Source organism: Lonchura striata, chromosome 23, assembly GCF_050655825.1.
Source record: "Lonchura striata isolate lonStrDom1 chromosome 23, ASM5065582v1, whole genome shotgun sequence".
NCBI classification, from domain to species: Eukaryota; Metazoa; Chordata; class Aves; order Passeriformes; family Estrildidae; genus Lonchura; species Lonchura striata.
The window spans coordinates 2048543-2073398 of NC_140725.1; the positions used below are offsets into that span (position 1 = coordinate 2048543).

General features: G+C 64.9%; 1 protein-coding gene across 3 annotated transcripts; it reads right to left on the reverse strand.

The window, feature by feature from the left end:
- Nucleotides 1–89: 89 nt before the first annotated feature.
- Nucleotides 90–24856, reverse strand: NHSL3 (NHS like 3). 3 transcript variants are annotated; one of them, XM_077788534.2, is made up of 7 exons: nucleotides 24594–24856; nucleotides 5946–6101; nucleotides 5684–5739; nucleotides 4535–4652; nucleotides 4078–4194; nucleotides 1141–3990; nucleotides 90–913 (listed from the first exon to the last, which is right to left on the reverse strand). In XM_077788534.2, exons 1-7 carry the CDS (start codon nucleotides 24796–24798, stop codon nucleotides 891–893), a joined length of 3525 nt encoding a protein of 1174 aa, XP_077644660.2. In that variant the 5' UTR covers nucleotides 24799–24856; the 3' UTR covers nucleotides 90–890. The 3 variants fall into 3 exon arrangements, with proteins under 3 accessions (XP_077644660.2, XP_085415834.1, XP_085415835.1); XM_085559708.1 differs by lacking the exon at nucleotides 24594–24856 and adding an exon at nucleotides 16129–16354; XM_085559709.1 differs by lacking the exon at nucleotides 24594–24856 and adding an exon at nucleotides 7491–7765.

The following is a 24856-nucleotide window of genomic DNA, read 5'->3' on the forward strand; positions in this document are numbered from 1 at the left end:
CTGGGAGCCAGCCCAAAGGTGTGCCTGGAGCTCAGCACCACCAGAAGGGAGCTGCAGCCATAAACCAGGAAGGACAGGAGGCAGCAAGCTTCGGTCATCATTTTTACCAGCCAGGTACAGAGCTCTGAGCAGCTACTCAGCAGCAGAGGGTCAGTTGCTTTTGGTTTGGTTTGGTTTGGTTTGGTTGGGTTTGTTGCTTTGTTTGGTTTTTGTTTAAGGTTTTGGTTTTTTTTTACAATCAAAGAAATCAAAATGTGACCCGAGTTTACAGAAAGAGAATCAAGGCTCTACCCCAGAGCCCAGGGCCAGCTCGAGGGGCAGCCAGGCCTTCCTCTTGCTGGGCAGTGGCGAGTGGCCGGAGCCAGTGCTGGCCACGAGCCCCTCTTGCCTTTCCATCAAGAACCAAAGCCTTGATCCCTTCCCAGCCAGCACCTCCATCCCCTCCCGTTCCTGTTTGCATCCCCCAGGCGCTGTCGTGGCCAAAGCCTTCCCATTCCCTTGTCCAAAGTGCTTCCATTCCTCGTGGTCCTGTCTGGCCGGCAGTGGTGGCTCCAGCTCCGGTGTCTTTGGCCCCCAAACTCCTCTGGGTGCAGCTGCTCAGCTCCACACACCCACACCAAGCATCAGCTTGGCAGGGAGGAGGTGCTGGCTCTGGGCACGGGCCTCGAGTCCAGTAAAAAAAAAAAAAAAAAGCAAAATAAAGCTGTAGTACTTAGGAAAGTGAAACCAACACCATTTTTGCATAAATATCATCAAGGCCGTGGAGGCTAAGGCTGTTTGCTTCCTGTGTTAAGTTAGTTGCCAGTTCCACACTCGTCCGTTGACCTGCCCAGGTCCCTGAGAGATTTGGATTCCCGTCTGTGGAGGCTCCAGTCCTGCAGTGTCATCCTTCAGGCCGTCTCTCCCCGTCTGTCTGCAAAGCAGGAGGGAAGAGCCCATCAGCCACCCCGCATCCCAGCTTCCCACAGCCCTGCCAGGCTCTGTCCCTGCTGTCCCGCTGCCTCCCAGCTGGAACACAGCCCAGCAGCCCTGCTGGGTATCCAGCTTGGGAATTTATCACTTAGCAACGTACAGCTCAGGATCCTGAGCAGCAAGGCTGAACCTCCAGCAGCATCATCCCGTGCCTCCCACCCCACCTACCTTGTGCAGGGAGGCTCTGAGCCGGCGGCTCCGCGCCGTTCCTGCCCTCCGTCCCCGCCAGCTCGCTCTTAGTCCTGCTCTCCTCCACCTTGGCATCCCCGTCCAGCACCGGGGAGCCCAACGCCTCAGCCCCCGGTGCCTTCGGGGAAGGAGCCGGCCCCGAGCCAAGCGAAGGCTTCTTGGCTACTGGAGGGGGGATCTTGCCGGGTTTCCTCTGGGCTTGCGCCTTCCCGGGGCCCTGCGTGGCGGCGGCGGCGGCGGCCGGGGCTGCCGAGCGCTGGCCCGAGACGTTCATCAGCTCGGCCACCAAGTTCCTCTTCAGGTCGGCCTGTGCCTCGGGCGACGAGGCCGTCTCGATCACCAGCCTCCTGGAGCTCTTGGCGAAGATGAAGCTGGCGGTGGAGGCGGGCGATTTGTTCCTGGGGGACAGCTGCCCATCCCCGGGGAGCCCCTCGGCGCCGGGCTGCGCCGCTCGGCCGCCCGGCGGCTTCTCGGCGGCCTCTCCGGCGGCCAAGGCGGCGGCCTTGAGGTGCACGGCGTGGTGGAGCTGCTTGGAAGGCACCGCGTCTTGGGCAGGAGGCGGCTGCCGCGTGGACAGGGAGCGCCGGACGGGTTTTTGGGGGGCCGGACGCTCCTCGGGCCCGGCTCCGGCCGCCGGCTCGACGCTGACCGAGCGCAGCCGCACCATCTGCAGCAGCGACGGGGTGACGATGGGCAGGCTGGCGTCCTCCTTGGCCACGGGGCCGCTCTTGCTCCTCGACACCGGCTCCTTCTTGGCCTCCACTCGGGGGCCGTTGGCCGCCTTCTTAAGGCTGATTTGGGGCGGCAGGGCCGGGGCCGAGGGCGGAGGGAGAGGCGGCGGCGGCGGGGGCACGGAGGCCGTGGGAAGGGGCTCGGCGTGGCGCGGAGGCTGTGGAACCCCGGCGGGCGGCTCTTGCTGCTGAGATGATGAAGAAGCAGCCCCCGGGCTCGTTGTTGCCGTCTGCACGTCCACGGTGGCCGAGGTGGCATCGGGCAGGCTGGAGAGATAGGATTCATCCGGAGGGGGGAAGTCTGCCATGGACAGCTCGTGCTCCTCGGGGGCTGGTGGCGGTGGCGGGGGCCAGGTGGTGTCGGCGGGGGTCTCGCTGCTGGTTTGGGGGCTCCCCTCCACCTTCTTGGCCGGCGGCGGAGGCGGGTGGTAGGCAGGCGGCGGTGACGGCGGCGGGGACTTGCCGTTGGGCTTGGCCGAGGGCTCCTGGCCGGCAGTGCTGGGCGCTGGGGGGGTTGGCGAGGGCTGGAGGGGGCCAGCAGAGGCCGGGGGCTGCTGGGGCTTGGTGGGTGGCGGGGAGAAGGGAGCGGGAACCTTGGGGTGCGGCGGGATGATGAACCGGTCTGAGCGACCGCTCAACGCCTCGGGGGGCGTCGGGTCCGAGGCCGAGGAGGAGATGGAGGTCAGGGAGGAGGACACGGAGAGCGCCGGCGACTGCAGGGAGCAGACCCGGTCCGGCTTCTGGGGCTGAGACTTGCCCGGGGACACAGCCGGCGGTCCCAACCCCTTGGCGGGCAGCGTGGGCGTCCCGCTCTGGCTGGAGTAGCCGCTGGAAGGGGACATGGTGCGCTCAGACCCATCGGGGCAGCTCCACTTGGCCTGAGCTTGGGGCTCCCTCAGCACCACCGTCACGCCGGGGCGGCCCCGAGGGGCCTCGGGGGAGCTGGCGCCCGCCAGGCTCTCGGAGCGGAGGCTGCTGGTCTCGCTCAGCGACGGGGAGAACACCTCATCCTCGCCCGTGGGGCTGAAGGGCTCGGGGCGCGGGGACCAGGGCGCGCCGCTCTCCCGCTGGGGCCGCCGCTCGGGCCTGGGGGGCAGCCCCAGCACCTTGGGCTCCCCGTCTGCCTTCTGGTGCAGCGAGTAGGTCCTGCGGGGAGGGGCCGGGGGCTTCTTCATCTTCCTGAGGGACACGCTGCGGGCGGAGGAGCGCTCGCTGGCCAGGCTGGCCGTGTCCGAGCCCTCCGCCTGGCTGCTCGTGCTGTAGGCGGGGGATGCGCGGCCGCTGCCCACGGCCAGGAGCCCGGGGGCCGTGGCAGCGAGGCCGGCAGCGGGCTTGGAGCAGGAGCTGGCCAAGCTGGCGGAGCTGTAGATGCTGATTTGGTCGGCGTCGGAGCGCACGGCCGCGGCCGCCTCGCCGTGCGGCCCCGCCTCGGGCTGCCGGGGGTCGCAGCCGCCCTGGGAGGAGATGGTGGAGCTGTTGGAGACGATGGTCTCCGTGGACTGCGAGTGGCTCCAGTTGTCGCTGGAGGAGGAGGGCTCGCGGCTGCGGGGGCTGCGCTCCGAGAAGCGCGACAGGGAGCGCACCGAGGCCGGGCTGGACGACACGAGGCTGCAGCGGCTCAGCGTCCGCACGCTGCTGCTCGTCAGGGCCACCACGTCCACCATGGGCGGCAGGATGGCGTTGGGGATGATCTTGGACATGTAGGTGCCCTGGGGCGAGATGGACATGACGGGGCCGACCAGAATCTCCGGGGGGTTGGCGTAGGTGGTCATGCCCGGCACGGCCAGCGACTTCGGCCTGACCATGGGCGACAGCTTGGCCGCTGTCTTCCTCCCCACCAAGCTGTCGTCGTAGTAAACCCTGTTGATGTGCTTCTGCAGGGCTGCATCCGCCTCCTCCAGCACTCCCAGGCAGACGCGGGCGCCGCCGGCCCCGGGCAGAGGCTGCAGCTTCCCGTCGATGGTGGGGATGCGGACGGCGTCGCCGGACACCTGCCCCCCGTTCAGCAGGGGCTGCCCTGCCTGGCCGTGCCCATGGCCCGCCGGCCCTCGCCCGGCCGCCTCGGGATGACCCTTGGCTCCACGGCTGTTCCTGAGACCTGGGAGCAGGGAGAGGTGAGCTCAGCGTGATCCCAAGGCAAGGCAAACAGATCCTAAAAATCGCCCCCTTGCCCCCCAAAGCTCACCCAGCTCCTTATGGACGTGCTGGGGGATGCCCAGCACTGTTGTCCTCCTCTCCTTCCTCTTCTTGCCAGCCCTCTCTGAGGATTTGGGAAAGGAGTCGTGTGGTCGGAAGGTGGAACCTACAAGAGATGTGAGGGGGTCTAGCAGGACACCCTGGCCTGGGTGTCCCCAGTGTCCCCAGCACTTCCCACTGCCAGGGGTGCCCTGGGATAAGCCAGGCTCAGGCACTGGAACAGCCCAGAGAGGCACCAACAGAACAGTCTGAGCAGGGAGGAGATGCTGTCTGCCTGTCTGCCTGCCTAACCCAGCCCAAATACTCCCTCTGACTCAGCCAGAGCTGCTCTCCTCTCTCCCAAGGGCCCCCAAATCCCTGTGCAGGCTCGTGGCCACACCGAGGCAGAGCCCAGCTCCCTGCCACACTCCCAACCCCCCTGGCGAGCCCCAGCCCCAGCCAGGTACCTTTGCGCTGGATCATCTCGGAGCGGATGGAGAGGGCATCCTCAGAGGTGCTGTCCGTGGCACTGGAGGCTGCCTGGGTCCGGAAGGACAGGCTGTCATCCTCCGAGGATGCACAGGACTGCGGGGACACAGGGGGGCTCAGCAGAGCCGGGGGCTGCAGGACAAGAACTGCCCCGGCCCCTTCCCCGCCGCGATCTGACTCTGCAGCCCAGACAAAAGCTCTTCCGAGGGCCAAAGGCTGAGTCAGCCACGCCGGCATCCAGAGTCCTCCCACCAGGAGCAGGGCTGGGAGCAGCCCCTGGGACCCTGCGTGGCTCCGCAGCCCCCCGGAGGGCAGGAGAGAAGGGGCTGGGGCATGCAAGGAGCAACCCCAAGGAGCTGCCAGGCTCGCCCCCATGCCAAACCCAAAATGATTCCGTGGATGTTGCCAGCCTGGCTGTGCCCCAGAGGCCGGGGCTGGAGAGCTGCCATGGCTGGGAGAGGGGCGTGGGACAGGGACAGGATCCCCAGCACTCCCTGGACACGGATTGTGTCCAAAGCCCCCCTGGCACAGGCAGAGCTTGGGATGAGACACCTCAGAGTGAACCTGACCTCGCTGCCCCCGTGGCTCTGCCCATCCTGGGGTTCCCAGTCCCCCACTTCCAAAGGGTTAAAGGGGCTGAGAGCCAACGAGAGCAGCAGCTTGAGCAAACGCAGGCGGGTGAGGCTCTGACAGCGGGGTCAGAGCCCAGGGATTGCCAAAGCTCAGCCTGGCCAAAAGAAGGGAAGTTTCTCCTCGTTGGCAGCCAGGGAGGGGCACAGGCACCGGGCTGGATATGGCCAGGAGTCCCCATATGCCACCACATCACCCCTCCTCAGTCAGGGCTCACAGTGGGGAAGGGACAGGGGGATGCAGCACAGGGGGAGCCCCAGCAGAGCTCCACAGGGCAGAGCAGGCTGTGCCAAGGCTGAGGATGGGGAAGAGAGCTCAGCATGGGGCACAGGGGACAACACCAAGGGACACACGGCCAGTTCCATCCCCGCAACCCCCCTGGACATGGTCCTGCCACCTTGGCTGGTTGTCTGTCTGCCCCCAAACACCACCCAGAGAGGACAGAAGAGCCACCCGGTGTGCCCTCACCCCCAGGAGCACCACTTGGCAGGGCTCACCTGGAGGCTGCTGGTGTCCCCGTGGTCCCAGGCACTTTTGGTCTGTTTCTGCTTCTCTGCAGAGGGAAGACAGAAGATAAATCCCTCCAGGGGATCCGGAGGAAGCAGCTGCCCAGCTGGCAGTGCCCCCTGCACAACCCAGCCCCCAGCACTGGACTCTGCTCAGCCCCGTGCACCGCCCACAGCGCCCAGCCAGCCAGGAGCTGGGGTGACAGCCCTTCCACCGTGTCCCCAAGGCCACCCCGGGGTTGGGGACACCTACCCTGGTGCTGCAAGGACTTCAGCCCCTGCTGGGCCTGGCTGTGCAGCTCCTCCAGGTGCGGGGGCCGCGTGCTGGGGAAGAAGACGTTGTCGGGACATTCCTCGCCCGCCGTGTACTGCACGCTCAGCCGCTTCTCGCCCTCGCCCTTGGCAGCGCCTGCGGGGACAGAGGGCTCAGCTGGGCTGGGGGGACACGAGCCCCGGGTGGTGACAGCCACCCCGGGGTGACGTTGTCCCGCTCAGCTCCGAACCAGGCGCTGGAAAGGCCGAGAGAAATCCCATCCTGCAAGGCTCTGCCCGGCCGGTCGATATTCCGGAGTCAGGATGTCTCCGCTGGGTTTCTCCCTGGGATGGGGGAGAAATCCCCCTCCTTCCCCAGCGCCCTCGTTAGGAGCTAATGAGGAGGTGAATTGTGTGGGGCTGGGGGCAGCTGAGCAGGGCAGGGGCAGCACAGGAGGGGATTAAACGTGGATGGATCGAGGATGATTTTCCCTCTGGAGCATTGCGTCATTCCCACACCTTGCTCATCACCCCAAAACAGGGACTCCCCCCGTGCCCAGGCAGGCTGGCAACTGCACGGAAGAGGGAAACTGAGGCACACCCAGCAGCAGAGATCCCAGAGGACCCAAATCCCTGCTGCGAACCCCGCTGGATGCTGAACACCCCATCTGCCACGCCCGGAGCAGCACGGAGCCTCCACGCCCTGCCTGGCACCCCCTCCCCACAGCCACCACCAGCACCCTGCAGTGCCCACGGCCACCCTGGCATCACCCAGCCCTGGCACTGCAGCACCGTGGCACAGCCCTGCCTGCTCCTACCACACGCCTGAGCGAAGCCTCAAACCCTTCCTGCCCAGAAAAAAAAACCAAAATTTTGAGGAAGGGAAGGGCGAGCGCAGGAAACCCTCGGGGCTGGCGGCGGCACCCCGGGGCAGGGGCACCTGCTGCTCGGCACGGCCAGCAGCGCACAGCATCCCTTGTCCCCTGTGCTCCCCGTGTCCCCGCTGCCCCCAGGGCCAGCCCAGGCAGGTGGCGAGGCTGCCGTGCTCCATCTCCAGCACACAAAGGAGCAGGCCTGGAACAATGGAGCCTCCCGCCCCGCCGCCATGCCGGCCGCTGCCTCCGCCAGCCCCGGGCTGTGCGCGGGCACCGGGGCACGGCCCGCCCGGCACGGGGCTGTGCCGCACGGATCCCCCGTGCCGCTGCAAAATCCCTGCGGGGAGCACAGAACACCCACAGCCCCTCCCCGCCATCATCATGTTCCCAATCCCCGTTTCCCCCCCCCGAATTTCGGCAGCCCCTCGCACGACACCCCCCCCCCCCCAACCCCGAACGCTGTCGGAGCTGCCTTGCGGGGAGAGGAGCGCAGTGATTTATTCCGGTAACTTCGGGAGGGCTGGGGTGACCTTCCCTGCCCTCCCCCGGGGCTGGCAGCCCCCCTGCCCCCTGCGGGTGGGCGAGCACCCCGGGCCGGGCCGGGGGGTCCCGGCGGGCAGGGGTTGTGTAAGGACAAAGCTCTGCTCCCTCCCTGTCCGCTGCTCACTCACCCTTCTTCTTGAAGAAGGCCAGAAGCGAGGAGAGGTTCCTGCCCATGAAAACCACCATGGTGGCCGGGGAGAGGGTCTGGTCCCCAGGGAAGGGGGGTCCGCCGCCCCCCGAGGAGGTTCGGCCTGTAGTGCCGAGGCTGCTCTCAGCCGCTGTGTGCCGGCGGGGCGGATGCCGGCGGCCCCCAGCTCCCTCCCTCCGTCCTCATCCGCACGGGCGGGAGGATGCTCGGCCGGGCGAAGACGCTCTGGCGCAGCTGCTCGAGAGCAGGGAGCAGCCTGAGCCGGGCACGGCTGCGCGGTGGCAGCAGGGGACAGTGCCGGGCAGGAGGGGACAGTCCCGGGCAGGAGGGGACAGTGCCGGGCAGGAGGGGACAGTGCCAGGCAGGAGGGGACAGTCCCGGGCAGGAGGGGACAGTGCCGGGCAGGAGGGGACAGTGCCAGGCAGGAGGGGACAGTGCCAGGCAGGAGGGGACAGTCCCGGGCAGGAGGGGACAGTGCCAGGCAGGAGGGGACAGTCCCGGGCAGGAGGGGACAGTGCCGGGCAGGAGGGGACAGTCCCGGGCAGGAGGGGACAGTGCCAGGCAGGAGGGGACAGTCCCGGGCAGAAGGGGACAGTGCCGGGCAGGAGGGGACAGTGCCAGGCAGGAGGGGACAGTCCCGGGCAGGAGGGGACAGTGCCGGGCAGGAGGGGACAGTCCCGGGCAGAAGGGGACAGTGCCGGGCAGGAGGGGACAGTGCCAGGCAGGAGGGGACAGTCCCGGGCAGGAGGGGACAGTGCTGGGCAGGAGGGGACAGTCCCGGGCAGGAGGGGACAGTGCTGGGCAGGAGGGGACAGTCCTGGGCAGGAGGACACAGTGCCGGGCAGGAGGGGACAGTGCCAGGCAGGAGGGGACAGTGCCAGGCATGAGGGGACAGTGCCGGGCAGGAGGGGACAGTGCCAGGCAGGAGGGGACAGTGCCAGGCATGAGGGGACAGTCCCGGGCACGAGGAGACAGTGCCAGGCACGAGGGGACAGTGCCAGCTGTGCCCACCGCGCTCCTCGGCCGCGGGAGAAGGAAAGAGGGGGCTCCTCCTCTGGCCCCCGGCTCGCTCCCCCCGGCCCTCCTGCCTCCTCCCACGCACGGCACAGACCACAGGGATCTGTTCTTCCAGGCCACAGGGATCTGTTCTTCACAGACACAGGGATCTGTTTTTCCAGGCCACAGGGATCTGTCCTTCCAGGCCACAGGGATCTGTCCTTCCAGACCACAAGGATCTGTCCTTCACAGACCACAGGGATCTGTTCTTCATGGACCACAGGGATCTGTTCTTCACAGACACAGGGATCTGTTTTTCCAGGCCACAGGGATCTGTCCTTCCAGGCCACAGGGATCTGTCCTTCCAGACCACAAGGATCTGTCCTTCACAGACCACAGGGATCTGTTCTTCATGGACCACAGGGATCTGTTCTTCCAGGCCACAGGGATCTGTTCTTCCAGACCACAAGGATCTGTTCTTCACAGACCACAGGGATCTGTCCTTCCAGGCCACAGGGACCTGTTCTTCACAGACCACAGGGATCTGTTCTTCCAGACCACAGGGATCTGTTCTTCCAGACCACAGGGATCTGTCCTTCCAGGCCACAGGGACCTGTTCTTCACAGACCACAGGGATCTGTTCTTCCAGGCCACAGGGATCTGTTCTTCACAGACCACAGGGATCTGTCCTTCCAGGCTCGGGGTCAGCATTTCCCCTGCTCCTCCCTCTCAGACCCCTGGAACTCCCCAGGACCCTGCTGGGCACAGCAGCGCTGCAAACCAGCTTCCACAACAGTGCAGCCAACTGGGAGGAACTGGGAGGAACTGGGAGGAACTGGGAGGTTTTTGCAGCTGGGCTGTGGCACAGCACAGGGTCACGTTCCCCGTGCCAGCCTGTCCCCAGTGCCCCTCCAGGACCCTGCCAGGACAGCCCCAAGGCGAGCCAGGACGGGGAAAGGGTGTTTGTCCTTCAGGACAGGGCTACGTCACGGTCACAAGGGCTGGCAGCAGCGGGGAAAACCAGGTCTGGGACCAGTCTAACCAGTAACTCCAGCTGCTGCTGCGGAGGCAGGTGAAAGCAGGGGCAGAAATGCCAGGCGGTCACACCGTGGCACTGCCCTGGCACTGCCGGTCACTGTCCCCACCATGGAGCTGCTGCCAGGGCAGTGGGTGCCCAGCACCTCCAGGAGCTCCATCCCCCCCATTTACAGGTGTTTTACCCCAAAAGGTGAACAGCACCCAGCGTTTACCCAGCAGGCAGCCGTGTCCTTGTGCCAAACCCTCTGCCCCTGCCCTGCAGCTCCCCACGGGCTGTGCCCAGGGTTTGTTCTGGCATGGTGCAGCGTGGGCTCAACCCAGAGCAGGGTCCCAGCAGGCCCCAGGCGGTGACAGCAGCCCAAGGGACAGTTTGACCTTGTGAAGGGCATCTCTGTGTGCCCAGCCAGGCAGCTCCAGGCTCAGTGAGGATTTCTTGCCTGGAATTCCAGCATGGCCATGGCCCCAAACACCAGCAGCTCCCTGGCTGTGTCTGAGCCAGCCCCTGCTCCAGCACGGGCAGGATGGGCCCTGCTGCCCACAGGCCCCCCAGAAGGTGCTGGTGGTGGCGGGCAGATGTTCCCCAGCGGAAAAGGGACATAATTAAAGGGCTGAGGATGCACGAAGCAGGCAGCCACGTGCCAAGCTGAGAACTGCCCTCTGCTCTGGGCAGTCATGAGCCCAGAAAGGGCCACGGGCAGTGGCAGCCGGCAGGGACACTGCTCCCAGCTCCACAGGGAAGGCTCCAGCCTTCCAGTTCTGCCCACAGAGATGGGACTGCACCAGGAGCCCCCCAGAAAAGGGAGACAGCCCCTCCTGTGCTGCTGGTGCAGGGCCCAGCAGAGCTCAGCTTGGGCCCCGCAGCTCTGCCGGTGGCAGCACGGGTGGGAGCTGCTGCCAGGGCTGGGGACATTCCCGGGTGCTGGCAGACAGCCTGGCCCCGCTCCACCTTCCTGCCTGTGGCCCGTTGCCCACACAGAGGAGCTGGAGAACACCCCACACTGATGGAGACGTGTCCCTCTCCGCTGTGACACCGCTGAGGAGGAGCTGCAGCCTCCCAAAAGAAAATCCAGGGCTGAGCCAGGGCACGACGCTGCCTCCACTCCTTCCACTCCCTGTGACCTTCGCTACCTCCTCATCCTCACCCAGCCGGCCTCACCCCGGCTCTGTCAGCACGGGGTGAATTCTGCTATAAGCAGGGGGGGAATCCAGGAGGGGGAGAGCCCCGATGCTGCAGCAGAGGCTGCAGGTCCCGCTGGGCTGGGGAAGCCGCCGCAGCTGCAGCCGCTGCCGGTAGCAACACGCCCGCTTGGAGCCGGTGTCCTGGCCCCCGTGCATTCCTTGCGGTGCATCCCGGATCGCCCCGAGCCCTCCGGGCTCAGCTGACAAACGTGCCTCGGCCACACGTGGCAGCGGGATTCTCGCAGATAAGGAGACGGGCACCCTCTCAAGGATGGGCTCGGAGCTGGTACCGCTGCTGCCAGTGCCAGGGATGGTCCGGAGGGAGCACAGCATCCCTGGAGCGAGGCACAGCAAGGGACAGGGAACCCCGGGCACCCTGCCTTCAGCTCTGCCAGAGGGGCTGGAGGTACCAGAGCGGGAATGGGAAGGGTTCCACAAGGGCTGAGCCCCCACAGGAGCACGGCCAGGGCCGCCCAGCCCGGTGCTGCAAACAGAACTCGCTGCTGGCCCAGCTCTCGCTCTGCCGCTCTTCACCTGGAGAGAAAATCCCATCCAGGGGAGAAAATCCCAGCTCCTGTCCCCCTCCTGGCCAGGCCTGTGCCTCCTGCGAGCAGCAGGTTTGGCCGGGCTCGGCTGCAAGCATCCATCCCTGCCTGCTCGGCACTGCCCCGACTTGCCTGCTCCAGGCGCGGGTCCTGCAGCTCCCTGCCCGCCACTGAGTCACCGCCGAAAAATGGGGAGCAGGGGGAGCCCCAGGGGGGCGGGAGGGGGCTGCGAGGTCCCCAGGGACCCCACTCTCAGCAGGAAGAAGCCCCCCTGCCCCACGGGGTTGGTGCTCTCCCACCGCTCTGGGGGTCCCTCCCAGCACCATCCATGCCTGGGGACAGCTCTGCTTGCCAGCTGCCACCACGGGCATGGAAAACACCAGTGGGGTGCACCATGAACCCCATTCCTGGGAGCAGCACGGAGCTGTCAGGACATGGATGGACCCTGACAGAGCTGTGCCCCAGTATCACCGAATATTCTGGTTTGGAAGGGACCTTATCCAGCCCTTCGTCTCCAGCATCCTGTCCCTCTGCTGCTTTTGCAACCTTCAAGTCTTTAGGGTGTCTGGGAGCCCCTAAAGACAACCAACCTGCTCCCCAAATCCTTGTCTCGGCACAGGATCCACGCCCTGGGACACGCCAGGGGACCCTGAGCACTCCGGGCAGGGGAAGAGCACAATAATATTGACAGTGGCTCTGGCCACACAGCCCCTGCTGCCAGCCTGCCCTCGGCCACCCCCGGGGGGCTGCTCCAGCCAGAAAAACATCTCCACCAAGAAAACAAACACCATCCACGCTGCTGGCTCGGCTCTCGAACACGATCCCACGCAGAGGCTGAACTAAAATTAATTTCAACCGGGAAAACAAACTTGGATGTGTTTTTTTTTTTTTCTCTTCCCCTAAATCACAGCGCAGAAAGCTGCCTGGTGTCACCTCGGTGAGAAGGAGCTGGTGCAGGGTGAAATCCCACTCGGAGCAGAGCCGTGGCTGCATCGCCTCCAGCCATGGCTGCTGTCATGACAGGAGCACTCAGGGTTGTGCAACGGGCCCCGACCTCGCCGCTGTGCCACACTTGCCCCACAGCCAGCCCCGAGGTGACACGGAGTGTCTCCTGCTCCCCGAGTTATCCCAAATCCGGGCGAGGGGCTGGCAGCAGACCAGAGGGGTCCCGGGGCAGGACCACCCCAGTGCCCGGCTGTGCCTCATTCCCGGCCCCTGCAGCAGCCCAGCGAGCCTCCATCCCACCGCCTCCGTCCCCACCCGTCCCGGAGAAGCCACCGAACAGGTTTGAAGGTAAATAACAACCTCCCCCAGCCAGGAGCCCCGAGCCAGGAGCCAGGAGCCGGATCCGGGCGGGAACATCCCAGCTGGGGAGCGCAGGGCGGGACAGAGAAAGCGGCACGGGGCCAGAGAGGGTGACACGGGTGGCACTGTGACCAGGGGTGGGCCACCACCACCTCCTCCTTCCATTCTCCAGAGCTTTGTCACCTCCTGGTGCCCTTGAAAGTGGGGTGGCACTGTGACCAGGGGTGGGCTACCACCACCTCCTCCTCCTATTCTCCAGAGTTTTGTCACTCCCTGGTGCCCTTGGAAGCAACACGGGGCCACAGAGGGTGACACGGGTGGCACTGTGACCAGGGGTGGGACACCACCACCTCCTCCTATTCTCCAGAGCTTTGTCACTCCCTGGTGCCCTTCTCTCGGTGTGTCCCGCTCGCACGGGGCTCGGGGCTGGCTGTCCCCGGGCCGGTGCCGTCACACCCGGGTGCTTTGCAGGGCACCCGGGCGCTCCTGGCACGGCAGGGGCGTTGCCTGTCACAGCAGGCACCTGGCACCACGCTGGAGCAAACCGGGCAGACGGATTAAGGACAAGACGTTGCAGGTTCTATCCGTGCACGGATCCCCCCTCCCCTGCCCGTCCTTGCAAGCAGCGCCCAGCCCCGCTCCCGCCCCGCGGGGCTTTTCCAAGGAAACGCTGCGGAGGTGCCGATCCTCCCACGGAGATGGACACGGCCGTGTGGCATCAGGGAGAGTCGCTGCCACCAGGATGGGGTGGGGGATAGCCCAGAGGCACAGGGCAGGTCCCGTCCCTGCCCCTCGGTGCCGGGAGCGTGCCAAGCCGGCACGGCACGGCATGTCAGACCGGGAGCTGCGGCTGCTGCCTGCCAGGGCCAGCGCCGAGCGCCTCCTCCCCTGCTCCGGGAGCGGGACGGGGGCACCGGCAAGGCTCGGATGTCCCGGACGCAGCAGGATGCTGGCAGGCGGTGCCTGGAGGAAGCTCCTGTGTAAATCTCGGCGTGTCCCCCGCCGGGACCGGGCCCCGCTCTCATCCGCCCCCCACGGGTGTTTGCGGAGCCGGCCCAGCGTGGGTCTGGCACGGAGAGAGGCTGCAAAGGACAGAGCTCAGAGCTGCTCAGCCCACAGCGGAGCTGCCCTGCAGGAGCCGGGACTGCCGAGGGGCTCCATGGCTGCTGCTGCTGCTGCTGGGGACGTTCCCAGCCACAGTCACCCCGAGGCATTGGGATACCCCGTCCCTGGAAGTGTCCCACGCCAGGTTGGAGCAGCCTGGGATAGTGGAAATGTCCCTGCCCATGGACTGGAACGCGATGAGCTTCAAAGTTCTTTCCAAATCAAACCATTCCATGATTATTTTCCCTGCGGGCCGCTCCAGGGGCCAGCGAGGGTTCGCGGCTGCCGGGTGACCCCGCACGCAGAGCTCCGCGGGGCGCAGCCCGGCCCGCAGCCGCGTTCCTGCGCCCTGACTCAGCAGCGCCCGGCGGGGAGTCCCGATAAGGAGGCGATAAGAGGCTTCGCTCTCCCTGGGGCTCAAGGACCTTCCTCGGTATGGGCGAGAGGCTGGGGATGCTCCCGGAGCAAGCCAGGCCCCGCTCTGGCACGGGGAAGTGGGCACGGGGTGCGTGGCTTTGGCACGGGTGGGCAGAGTGGGTGCGCTCAGCGGCAGAGCCACCCCGGAGCCCTCGGCTGTGCCCACCCTGGGGACCCCTGCTCTGTCCCCTCAGCACCCAAAGGCGGTGCCCACACCTCTGCACGCACGGCACAAGCACAAAACCATCCTGCCCGGGCCTGATGCGCCAACACCGGGCACGGCAGGGCCAAACGAATCCTCCAGTCAGCGGAGAGGCAGGAACCGGGGGACACTGCTCCAGCCGCTCGCAATTGTTCTCCAGCCCAAAATCCGAGGCAGCCGGGGTCTCGCAGGGGGGACACGGCCGCCCGCAGGGTGCCGGCACACCCTGCCCCCAGCCGGCGAGCCGGGCTGCGCCCTCCGAAACGCTGAAGCGACACAATGCAAATTCTTTGGCTTTGTGGCCGCCGCGCCGTTGCCATGGAGGCGTCGCAGAGAACAAACACAACTCGCCCCGTGTTTTCTCAGCACCTTCCACCCCACGGCCTTCGGCCCCAGAGCCAGCCCTCGCCTCCCGGGATCCCTGCCGGTCCCACATCCCGCCCATGCCAGGGCGCTGAGATGGAGCAGGGCTTTCCCAGGCAGCCCTGGGGAAGGGTGGCACGGTCCTGGACACGCGAGGCTGGCAGGGGATGGAGAGGTGACGGAGGTCTGGGCAGGAGTGGCACGTGGAGAAGGTGAGGATGTGCCCGGCCTGGCCAATGGCACCGGGCCCTTCCTGCAGGGAGAGCAGGAGCAGAGAGGCAGAGAGGAGCCTGCAGCCACCCAGGTGAGGAGAGGAGCACCGTGGAGAGCCTGCAGTGAAGGAGATGCTGTCCCGGCATGGCCAGAGGTGATGTGTGACCTCCTGCCTCAGTTTCCCCAAGCACCGAGCGGATGTTCTCAGCCAGGACATTCCAGCCCCCTCTCCCTGGGCACCTGCGAGGTGTCCCCATCCCAGGCAGCACCTCTGGGATGGTTTTGCTCTGAGTGGTGCCCCCAGGCCTGTGCAGAGATGATTCCAGGTCCCGTTTACCCTGAGGGCTGCTGCCTGTAAAGGGAAACGGGGCAGGAGGGACAGCAGGGCCAAGGATCCCCCAGAGCTGCTGAGGGAAGGAAAACGCCCCCGGTTACCCCTTGGTCCTGCTAACCCCGCTCCTGTGATCCTGCCCAGACACCTCCCAAGGCTCCTCCTTGCCTCAGGCCGGGCTGGGGACACAGGGACACTTTAATGACACCAGCGGGGGAGTCAGCAACCCCGCGATGGGGACGATGCTACTGCGAGAGACTTTCCCTGCCAGACTTTCCCTGCCGGCATCGGAGCTCACCAGACACCCCACGGGGTTCACTGTTCCACGCGTGGGACCCTTTCCCTGCTCCTCGTCCCTTTCCCTGCTCCTCGTCCCTTTCCCTCATCTCGACCCCTGCTTCCCGCTGGGCTTTCCAGCGGCATCCGTGGGGACGGAGCACAAAGCAGCGGGGCAATCGCTCTGCGGACAGACGGACGGACGGACGGACGGACGGAGCCGCGCAGGGAGAGGGGAGGGCGGCGGGGCAGCAGCCCCCGCGAACACTCCCAGATCCGCCTCTCCCCGCGGCGCAGCGAGAGAAACCGAGGCACGGGGTGCGAGCGGGGGGCCGGGGAGGAAGGCGGCAGCGCTGGGCTCCCACTTGGAAAAACAAATCGGTAACTAATGCAGCTGATCCCGTCCTGATAGCGCGCCCAGCCCACGGCTGCTCCCCGGCGCTCCTGCGCAGCCCTGCCCGCAGCCAGGGGGGCTCCCCCAGCCCCGCAGCGGGCTGATCCTGCCCCCCGAGCACAGGGAGGGCAGAGCGAAGCCTCCCCTCACCCCCCGCTCCTGCCCAGCCCAGCAGAACACCAGCGGCCAACTTTTCCCAGCTCGACCCCTTCCGAATCCCCGCGCCCCATCCTCCGCCGGCCGCACGGCTCCTACCTGCCCTCGGCTTCCCGGCGCGGCCGAAGGGCCACGAGGAGCCGGGCTTGGTGCCCGCCGGGCTCCTCTTGCGCTGCGCGTTGCCCATGAGGCCGCTGCCGCCTCCACCGCGGCCGGGTGGAGGGCACCGCGGTGCTACATGGCCGAAGCGAGCGGGCTCCGGCGCGGCCCCGGCGGATCGCGGCTCTCAGCCGCCGCTCCCCATCGCCCCGGCCCCGGCGGAGCGCAGCGCTCGCAGGCGGCCGCGCCGGAGCCAATGGTACGGGCAGAGAGAGAGGAGGGGCCTGGCGGGATGGCCCGGCGGATCGCACAGCACCCTCCCAAACCCATCCCTCCGCCGGGGATGGGATGCCGGGGTGATACAGGGAGACGCCCCGCTGGCCAAACATCCCCGACCCGGGGATTTCACCTCCAGCGGATCGCACAGCACCCTCCCAAACCCATCCCTCCGCCCGGGAATGCCGGGGTGATACACGGGCTCAGGGAGACGCCCCGCTGGCCAAACATCCCCGACTGGGGGATTTCACCTCCAGCGGATCGCACAGCACCCTCCCAAACCCATCCCTCCGCCGGGGATGGGATGCCGGGGTGATACAGGGAGACGCCCCGCTGGCCAAACATCCCCGAGTCGGGGATTTCACCTCCAGTGGATCGCACAGCACCTTCCCAGCCCCATCCCTCCGCCCGGGAATGCCGGGGTGATACACAGAGGCTGAGCGGGCTCTGGGAGTCGCCCCGCTGGCCAAACATCCCCGACCCGGGGATTTGGCCTCCAGAGGATCGCACAGCACCCTCCCAAATCCCATCCCTCCTCCGGGGATGGGATGCCGGGGTGATACAGGGAGACGCCCCGCTGGCCAAGCATCCCCGAGCCGGGGATTTGGCCTCCAGCGGATCGCACAGCACCCTCCCAAACCCATCCCTCCGCCCGGGATGGGATGCCGGGGTGATACAGGGAGAAGCCCCGCTAGCCAAACATCCCCGAGCCGGGGATTTCGCCTCCAGCCGCGCTCGCAGCTCCCTGGATTTCGCCACGCTGCCGCCACCGCTTCTGGCCGTGCTCATCTCCAGCAGCCGCCGCTACAACCCTCCCACCTCGGTGGGTTTTTTTTTGGGGACGGGGAGACCTCACGCAGCCCGCCCAAGGTTAGGACAGGACTACCAAAGCGCCCGAGGCCAGGGGCTGGGTCCTGCCGCTGTGCCCAAAGTCAGGGCGAGCAGCCACATGCCAGCCCTGGCGTGGGTGGCAGCCCCTGCCGCCCTCGCCACGGCCACTCCTGCCTCTGGGGCGAGTCAGGAGCACTTTGCTCACACTGCCGGCACCTTCCCGTCCCTCTCCGGGAGCACCTCGGCCTCTCCCGGCCCCAATCCCTGCTCTGCCAGCAGCCAGGGAATTGCTGGCCACGGGAATTGCTGCTCCAAGAGCTGCCCGAGCCACCCGGACAAGCGCCTCCCTTCACGGCCCCTTCCCCAAGGCCACTTTTCCCTCCTGATTTTTAATTAGAACATTAAATGCTGCCAGGGCAGGGAGGGGTCAGCCAGGCAGGCAGTGGTGGGCAATTCCTGCTGGCAATGTTTATGTTCCTTAGGTGATTCATCAAAGGCTGGGATAAATAGGAAGGAGGGTTTTGTGGGAAAGGCACAAAAACCGGGGAGGTGGTGCAAGAAAGAAAGGAAAAAAAATTAAAGATCAACCAGCAGCTTTGTCCTGACCTCCCAAGGTGATCAGCACCGAATTAATCTTTGGACTTCAGTCTCCTCAGTAATGGAAATATTGACGGTTCAGCTCCTCACCAGCTTGGTTGGGTGCCCAGGGCACGCTCAGCTGGGCAGGGACTGACTCTGTGGGTCTGCTGCCCCATCTGCTCTGGGAGCTGTTAAAGAGATGAGGGGATCCAGGGGGAAAAAATTCCCTGTTTTCCACTCCCGGCTGTGCCCCGTTCACAGGACAGCCTTGGGGCAGCGGGGATGAAACAAGGCCACGGCCACACGGGCAGCAGGTCAGAGATCTCTGCCCAGGGACTGTGGGACAGCAGTTCTCCTCTGCTCAGCCAGGGGCATCTCCAGGCTGGGATAAGGCTTCCTCCCACCATCCCAAAACACGGGATGGACATCCTCCTCTGACCCCTCTGCAGTGCCCTGGATCAAACCCCCAGGTTCAGCTCTTGTTTCTCTCTCTGGGAGAAGCAGAGAGGCTGGAGCCTGCCCCAGATCCAGGCAGACACTTCCCCCTGCACTCCCAAAACAGATCCCTCCGTGCCAGCATTGCTCAGGGAGCCGAGGCGCCGCCGCCCCCGGGCTCAGCCCGGGATTTGGGGCAGAGCCCCGGGAGGGAGCGTGGCCCCACGCATGCCAAAAATACCCAGTGGCTGGGGTAACTCACAGCCACAGCTCCAGCTCCTCCTGGGCCCCGTGGTTCTGTCCCTGCCGAATTTGGGGGGCTGGGAGCAGCGTGGGGGGAGCTCCAGCATCCCCACAGACCCCACTGAGCTGCCCCACTGCTGCTCCAGGGCACAATCCCCCCTGAGGTCTGAGGGCAGGCAAGCTCTCATCCTGCATCCACAGCTGGCTGGTGCTGCTGGGAGCAGAAACCTGGCTCAGGGAGCCTGGGGGGTGGGGACAGCTGTGGGGACAGCTGTGGGGACAGCTGTGGGGACAGCTGAGCACCCCAATTTCCTGCTCCGTGTTAGAACCTCAGTGCAGCCCAAAGGGGAGGGGAGGGGAAGGAGGGGAAGCACCCTCAGCCTCCCCAGCAGGTGAGAATGGGGAGCTGGGGGCCACAGATGCTGATTCCAGGCAGAATTTCTTCTCCAGGCCAGAAATCCCTGGTTTTATTCACCGAGAGATCTCTGATAAAAGCAGCAGAGAAGCTGTTCATGAGATACAGATCTGGCCAGCACAGCGTGACTGCCCCAGGCACATCTGATCTCCCCAAAGTCACACATTCCCTTGGCCAGAGCGGCCAGTGCAGGCCTGGGGACGCCTCTGTGCTGGCACAGGGGACAGATCTGTCCCTCCTGGTGCTCTCTCCATCCCTCCTGGTGCTCTGTGTCCCTCCTGCTGCTCTGTCCATCCCTCCTGCTGCTCTGTCCATCTCTCTTGCTGCTCTGTCCATCTCTCCTGGTGCTCTGTCCATCCCTCCTGGTGCTCTGTCCATCCCTCCTGCTGCTCTGTCCATCTCTCCTGGTGCTCTGTCCATCCCTCCTGGTGCTCTGTCTGTCCCTCCTGCTGCTCTGTCCATCTCTCCTGGTGCTCTGTCCATCCCTCCTGCTGCTCTGTCCATCTCTCCTGCTGCTCTGTCCATCCCTCCTGCTGCTCTGTCCATCTCTCCTGGTGCTCTGTCCATCCCTCCTGGTGCTCTGTCTGTCCCTCCTGCTGCTCTGTCCATCCCTCCTGGTGCTCTGTCCATCTCTCCTGCTGCTCTGTCCATTCCTCCTGCTGCTCTCTCCATCTCTCCTGGTGCTCTCTCCATCCCTCCTGCTGCTCTGTCCATCCCTCCTGGTGTTTCACCCACTCCTTCTGGAGTTTTCTAAACCCGATCCCATCTCCCAGCCAGCAGAGAGCAGGAGCTGAGCTGCCTGAATGAGAAAGGAATTCAGCCCTTGTTCCCTTCACGGGGAAGTAAAGCTCAGCGAGGCAAAGGTAACACAAAAACCCCACTTGAGGTCCCCAATCATTAACAGAAATACATAACCAGGAGGGTTCCAAAGGATTTCCTGCTCCAGGCTGGCTCTGCTGCTGACAGGTCCAGCTCCAGCCCGCAGAGGTGGAGGGAGCCCAGCTCCCTGCCCAGGCTCAGGTGGGTTTTATCCATGCTCAGCACCACCAGCCCAAGGCTCCGGCTCCTGCTTGGCAGGGAAATGGTTTTTCACTTCATCCTTGCCCAGCTCTTCGCCTTCCAGCAGGTCGTGTTCCCATCGCTGCCGGAGTCAATGATGATATTGTCTTATGAAACCAGACCTGCCTTCCACGGGGGAAACGTGACCCCGCCGAAATCGTTTTATCGGCTCTTCTGGAACGTTATTCTCAGGAGTCATTCTCCCGCTTGTCTCCAGGTGGAATAGCTGTGCTTGCAGACACACCTCTCTTTGTTCGCCGGTGCCAGGCCCGGCCAGCCAGGGGATTCCTGCTGCTCACATTTTCTGAAGTGTCGCTCCGTGCCTCTGGCAGATGAACCAACTCCTTCCCACACACGATCCCCACGCCTCCCCCCTCTCCTTTGAGCTGACAAGCTCAGGGCTAAACCCAAGCCCTGTGTTTACACCAAACCCTGCGTGGCAGCAGAGGATGCAGGAAATAATTGTCCGGGGAGATTCCACAGCTCAGCCCCACATTGCCTTGAGGGCTCACGTGAACCCTGCGGCATCGAATGTCACCAGTGCAGAATCACGGAATTATTAAGGTTGGAAAAACCCTCCAAGATCATCAAAGCCAACCTGTGATCCAAGCCCACTTTGTCAAGCAGCCCAGAGCACTGAGTGCCACGTCCATTTGTTTCTTGAACGCCTCCCAGTGCTTGAAAACCTTTTCCATGAAGGAATTGAGCACGATCCCCAGCACAGCCCAGCCCCTCCACCCTCTGCTCACCCCGCACATGGCAAATCCCCAGTCCCAACAAGCACTTGCTGCTGCTACAAAGCAGCTGTGAGCATCGAAAGCTTTATTTTTAACAGCACTATCCCCCACCCCAGTGAGGAAATCATTGCTGCTGGACTAAGCTGGCATCAAAAAGGAAAAAAAAAATAAAAAGAGAAAAAAAAAATAAAAGAGAGAGAAAAAAAAGCCAACCCTAATTTAATATTTCTGGAACATCGATTCCTTTACTTCATCAAGGAATTAAGAGGAATGTTGTGAAAGCCGGATAAAGCAGCAGCCAAAAAACCCAGACTAAAAGCGCTGGACCCCAGCACCAGCTCATCCTCCATCCCAGAGCTGTGTTTCCATCTCTGCACTCAGAAATCCAGCGCAGGGAGTGGCAACAGCCGGGCATCCCAAATCCTGGCTCTGTGCGTGACCCTTGGCACAGCCCAGCTGCCCTCGCTGGGCCTTCATCACTCCTCAGCCTCCAGAGGTTATTGTGGAAATAAACCCAGCCAGCAGCGCAGAGCATCCCGGGGATGCAATTCCAGCTGGGATGGAGCCACCCCCCACTCCTGGAGCCGCTGGGTGCCCCGGGGAGGCGGCTGATGCTCGCCCAGGGGTGGGAAAAAATTCCCTGTTTTCCACTCCCGGCTGTGCCCCGTTCACAGGACAGCCTCAGGGCAGCGGGGATGAAACAAGGCCACGGCCACACGGGCAGCAGGTCAGAGATCTCTGCCCAGGGACTGTGGGACAGCAGTTCTCCTCTGCTCAGCCAGGGGCATCTCCAGGCTGGGATGAGGCTTCCTCCCACCACCCCAAAACACGGGATGGACATCCTCCTCTGACCCCTCTGCAGCCCCCTGGATCAAACCCCCGGGTTCAGCTCTTGTTTCTCTCCCGGGGAGAAGCAGAGAGGCTGGAGCCTGCCCCAGATCCAGGCAGACACTTCCCCCTGCCCTCCCAAAAAGAGATTAGGGAGCCTTTCCTCACAGCTCAGCTCTTTGGGCAGCCAGAGATGGCATCGCTGATAGCCACGGGCCCCGGGGGATTGATCCGAAGGGGAAATGCTCTCATCCTCCCTGCGCCGTGATTTCAGTGCTGAGCAATGCCGGGCAGGCAGATGCTCAGGAATGAGCCCCGATTCGGTGCCCTGCGATGAATTCTGTCTCTCCCACCCCTTGGAGCCATCCTACTCCCCCTCCCCACCGCCGGGACGCTCAGACAACCCTGTCCCAAATCCATGAGCAATCCACGCCCAGGGGGATGAGGAACTGCCTGGTCCAAATCCCCCAGCACCACTGGGACCCAGGGAAAGCTGAGAGCACGCAGAGCCTGCCGCAGCTCTCCCCACTCCCCCTCCCAGTGCTCCCAGCACCGTCAATATTATTGTGCTCTTCCCCTGCCCGGAGTGCTCAGGGTCCCCTGGCGTGTCCCAGGGCGTGGATCCTGTGCCGAGACAAGGATTTGGGGAGCAGGTTGGTTGTCTTTAGGGGCTCCCAGGCACCCTAAAGACTTGAAGGTTGCAAAAGCAGCAGAGGGACAGGATGCTGGAGACGAAGGGCTGGAAGAATTCCCAGCTGGTCCCTCTGCACGGATGCTCGCGGGGCCAGCGCAGCCTCCGGCCGGGTCAGAGCCGCGTGTGGCACGGCGATGCCGCCGGCTCCGAGCCTGGAGAACACCCGGGGCGAACGCTCCTTCCTTCCCACAGCATCCTGAGGCATCTGACCCCCCCACCCTGCAGGGAAACGTTGTCCCCATCCCGCGGGGATGGGTGCCGGGGCCGCTGGAGCAGGGAGGGGTTCCTGGCGTGCTCTGCGGGCCGGAGCTGCACGGGGAGGGTGATTCAGACACGCAGGCAAGCTGCAACCGCGGCACATCCGCGCTGCTTCTCCCCCAACACCGCGGAGAAGAATTTGGGATGCAGCCCACAGGGGAAGAGTCCCCCGGGCTGGGGCACTGAAGGGCTCCTCCATCCACTGACAGCTCTCCCGATGGGACAGCAGGGTGGCAGTGCTGTGACAGAGCCCTGGCTGGCACAGCTGCCACAGAGAGGTCCCCAAGCTGTGACCCTGACAGGCCGTGACTTGGCATTTTGAGGGTTTAGCTGGTGAACGGTACAACTTCAGGGAAAAAAAAAAAAAAAAAAGGAAAAAACGGGCTGGCAGAGCTGCTGGGGGCGTTTCTGCCGCCAAGAGGAACATCACATGCTCCGGCACATCTCGTTTTTTCTGCTCAGGTTTCAGTGCTGGGCTGTGGCAGCGGTGTCCACACACGGAGGAACCACCAGCAGCATCCGATGGATCGGCCCAGGAGAGAGCTCAGCTCTTCCCAAGCTTCTTTTCCCTTCCCACGGCCACTCCTGTCCTATCACAGATCCCCGTGTGCTTCTCCAGGCAGCACGCAGCCTTGCGTGCCTGGAAATTCACTCCCTGGAGCAAAGTGAGGAAAAAAGTCCCAGCTGGCAGCGTCCTGCTACGCTCGGGTGCCACGGGAGAGGCCTCTCCCTTGGCAAAAGAGCCAAAACATCCCTGCCAGAGGTGCCCTCAGGGAGGGCAGGGCTGTGACACAGACACTGTCCCCAGCAGCGTGGGGTGGGACAGGCTTTTGGGGTGGGACAGGCTTTTGGGGTGAAACCTTCCCTGTTGGGACATCTGCTACTGCCAAAAAAGCGCTGAGGAGAGGAGCGTGACCAGACAAGCCAGCAGCCATGGCTCTGCCAAAGCTCGCTGGCTGAGCCCTTGGATCCCCAAAACAGGGCTCCAGGGTGGCCAAGAGAGGGGACCCAGGGCAGCTGCCCCTGCAGGATTGTCCTGGTCAGGGTGGCAGGGACGTGACCGGGCCGTGCAGGCAGCAGGCACGAGCGGGCCGGGCTGAGACCGTATCTGGGCCAGGAAGGGCCACACCTGGAGCACGCAAACACCCTGCCCAGGAGGAGGAGGAGGAGGAGGAGGAGGAGGAGGAGGTGGCAGCAGCTGGCATCTCTCCAGAATTCCCTCAGCCCCAGTGACCTTCTGACTCAGCGCAGGAGAACCTACCCAGTGAACCAGCACCAGCCCTCGGGGCTGGGTGAGATTGTGCCAGGGACTGCCGGATCCATCCTGCTGCCACCACGGCCACCACAGCCCCCGTGGCCACTGCCACCACCGCTGCCATCTCCTCCCCCTGCTGCCACCACAGCCACCATGGTCCCCGTGGTCACTGCCACCACCGCTGCCATCTCCTGCCCCTGCTGCCACCACAGCCACCATGGTCCCCGTGGTCACTGCCACCACCGCTGTCACCTCCTCCCCCTGCTGCCACCATGGCCAGCAGCTCCACCCCACCTGGCCACCACCATGGCCAGCACCCCTGCCCCTCCTGTGCCCCCTCTTCAGCCACGTCCACGGCCACCACCTCAACTCCTGTTCAGCCACCACGGTGACCCCTCTTTGGCCACCTCCAGGGCCAGCAGCCTGACCCTCCTTGGCTTCCACTGTGACACCTCCTCAGCCACCACCTTGACCTCTCCTTCACCACCTCCATGGCCACCGCTGTGACTCCTCCTTGGCCGCTGCCACCACCCTGAGCCCTCCACAGCCACCACCTTGTCCCTCCTTGCCCACTGCCTTGGCCACCATTGAGAACACCACCCCAGCACCTCCCTGCCCACTCCCACAGCCACCACTCAACGCTTTGCCACCACACCAAGGCCACCGTGGCCACCGCTGTGACCCCTCCTTAGCCACCACCGTGGCTAAGGGTGGGACAGGATTTTTGGGGCTGAAAAACCACCTCGCCACCTCTTTGAGCAGCTCCCTGAAAATCTCCTCGCCCACCTCCTCTGTGGCCACCACCGTGCCCCCTCCTTAAGTGCCACCGTGGCCACCACCCCGCCCGCTCCTCACCTGCTCCCTCCGTCCCTCCCGAGCCGCTGCCGTCCTTGGGCTGCCGCCGCCGGCCCCGGAGCCAGCTGATCGCCCGGCGCAGCGAGTTCGCCCGGCCCTTCTTCCGCCGGGGGGGAGCCCCGGGAGCGCCCTCCGAGCCGCCGCCGCCGCCGCCCCGCTCCGGCTCCCGCTCGCCGCCCGCCGCAGGTGCAGCCCCGGCGGACATGGCCGCGGCGGGCAGCGCCCCGCAGCGCCCCGCACCGCCGGCAGCCGCTGCCCATAGG

Excerpts from the sequence above, each read along its gene's own strand:
- NHSL3 (XM_077788534.2), bottom strand. The coding sequence starts at position 24,798 with ATGTCCGCCGGGGCTGCACCTGCGGCGGGCGGCGAGCGGGAGCCGGAG. Across the intron at positions 6,102-24,593 it reads GGGAGGGACGGAGGGAGCAG|GCGCTGCCAAGGGCGAGGGC; the intron begins GTGAGGAGCGGG and ends CTGTCCCCGCAG. Across the intron at positions 914-1,140 it reads TCAGAGCCTCCCTGCACAAG|ACAGACGGGGAGAGACGGCC; the intron begins GTAGGTGGGGTG and ends CCTGCTTTGCAG.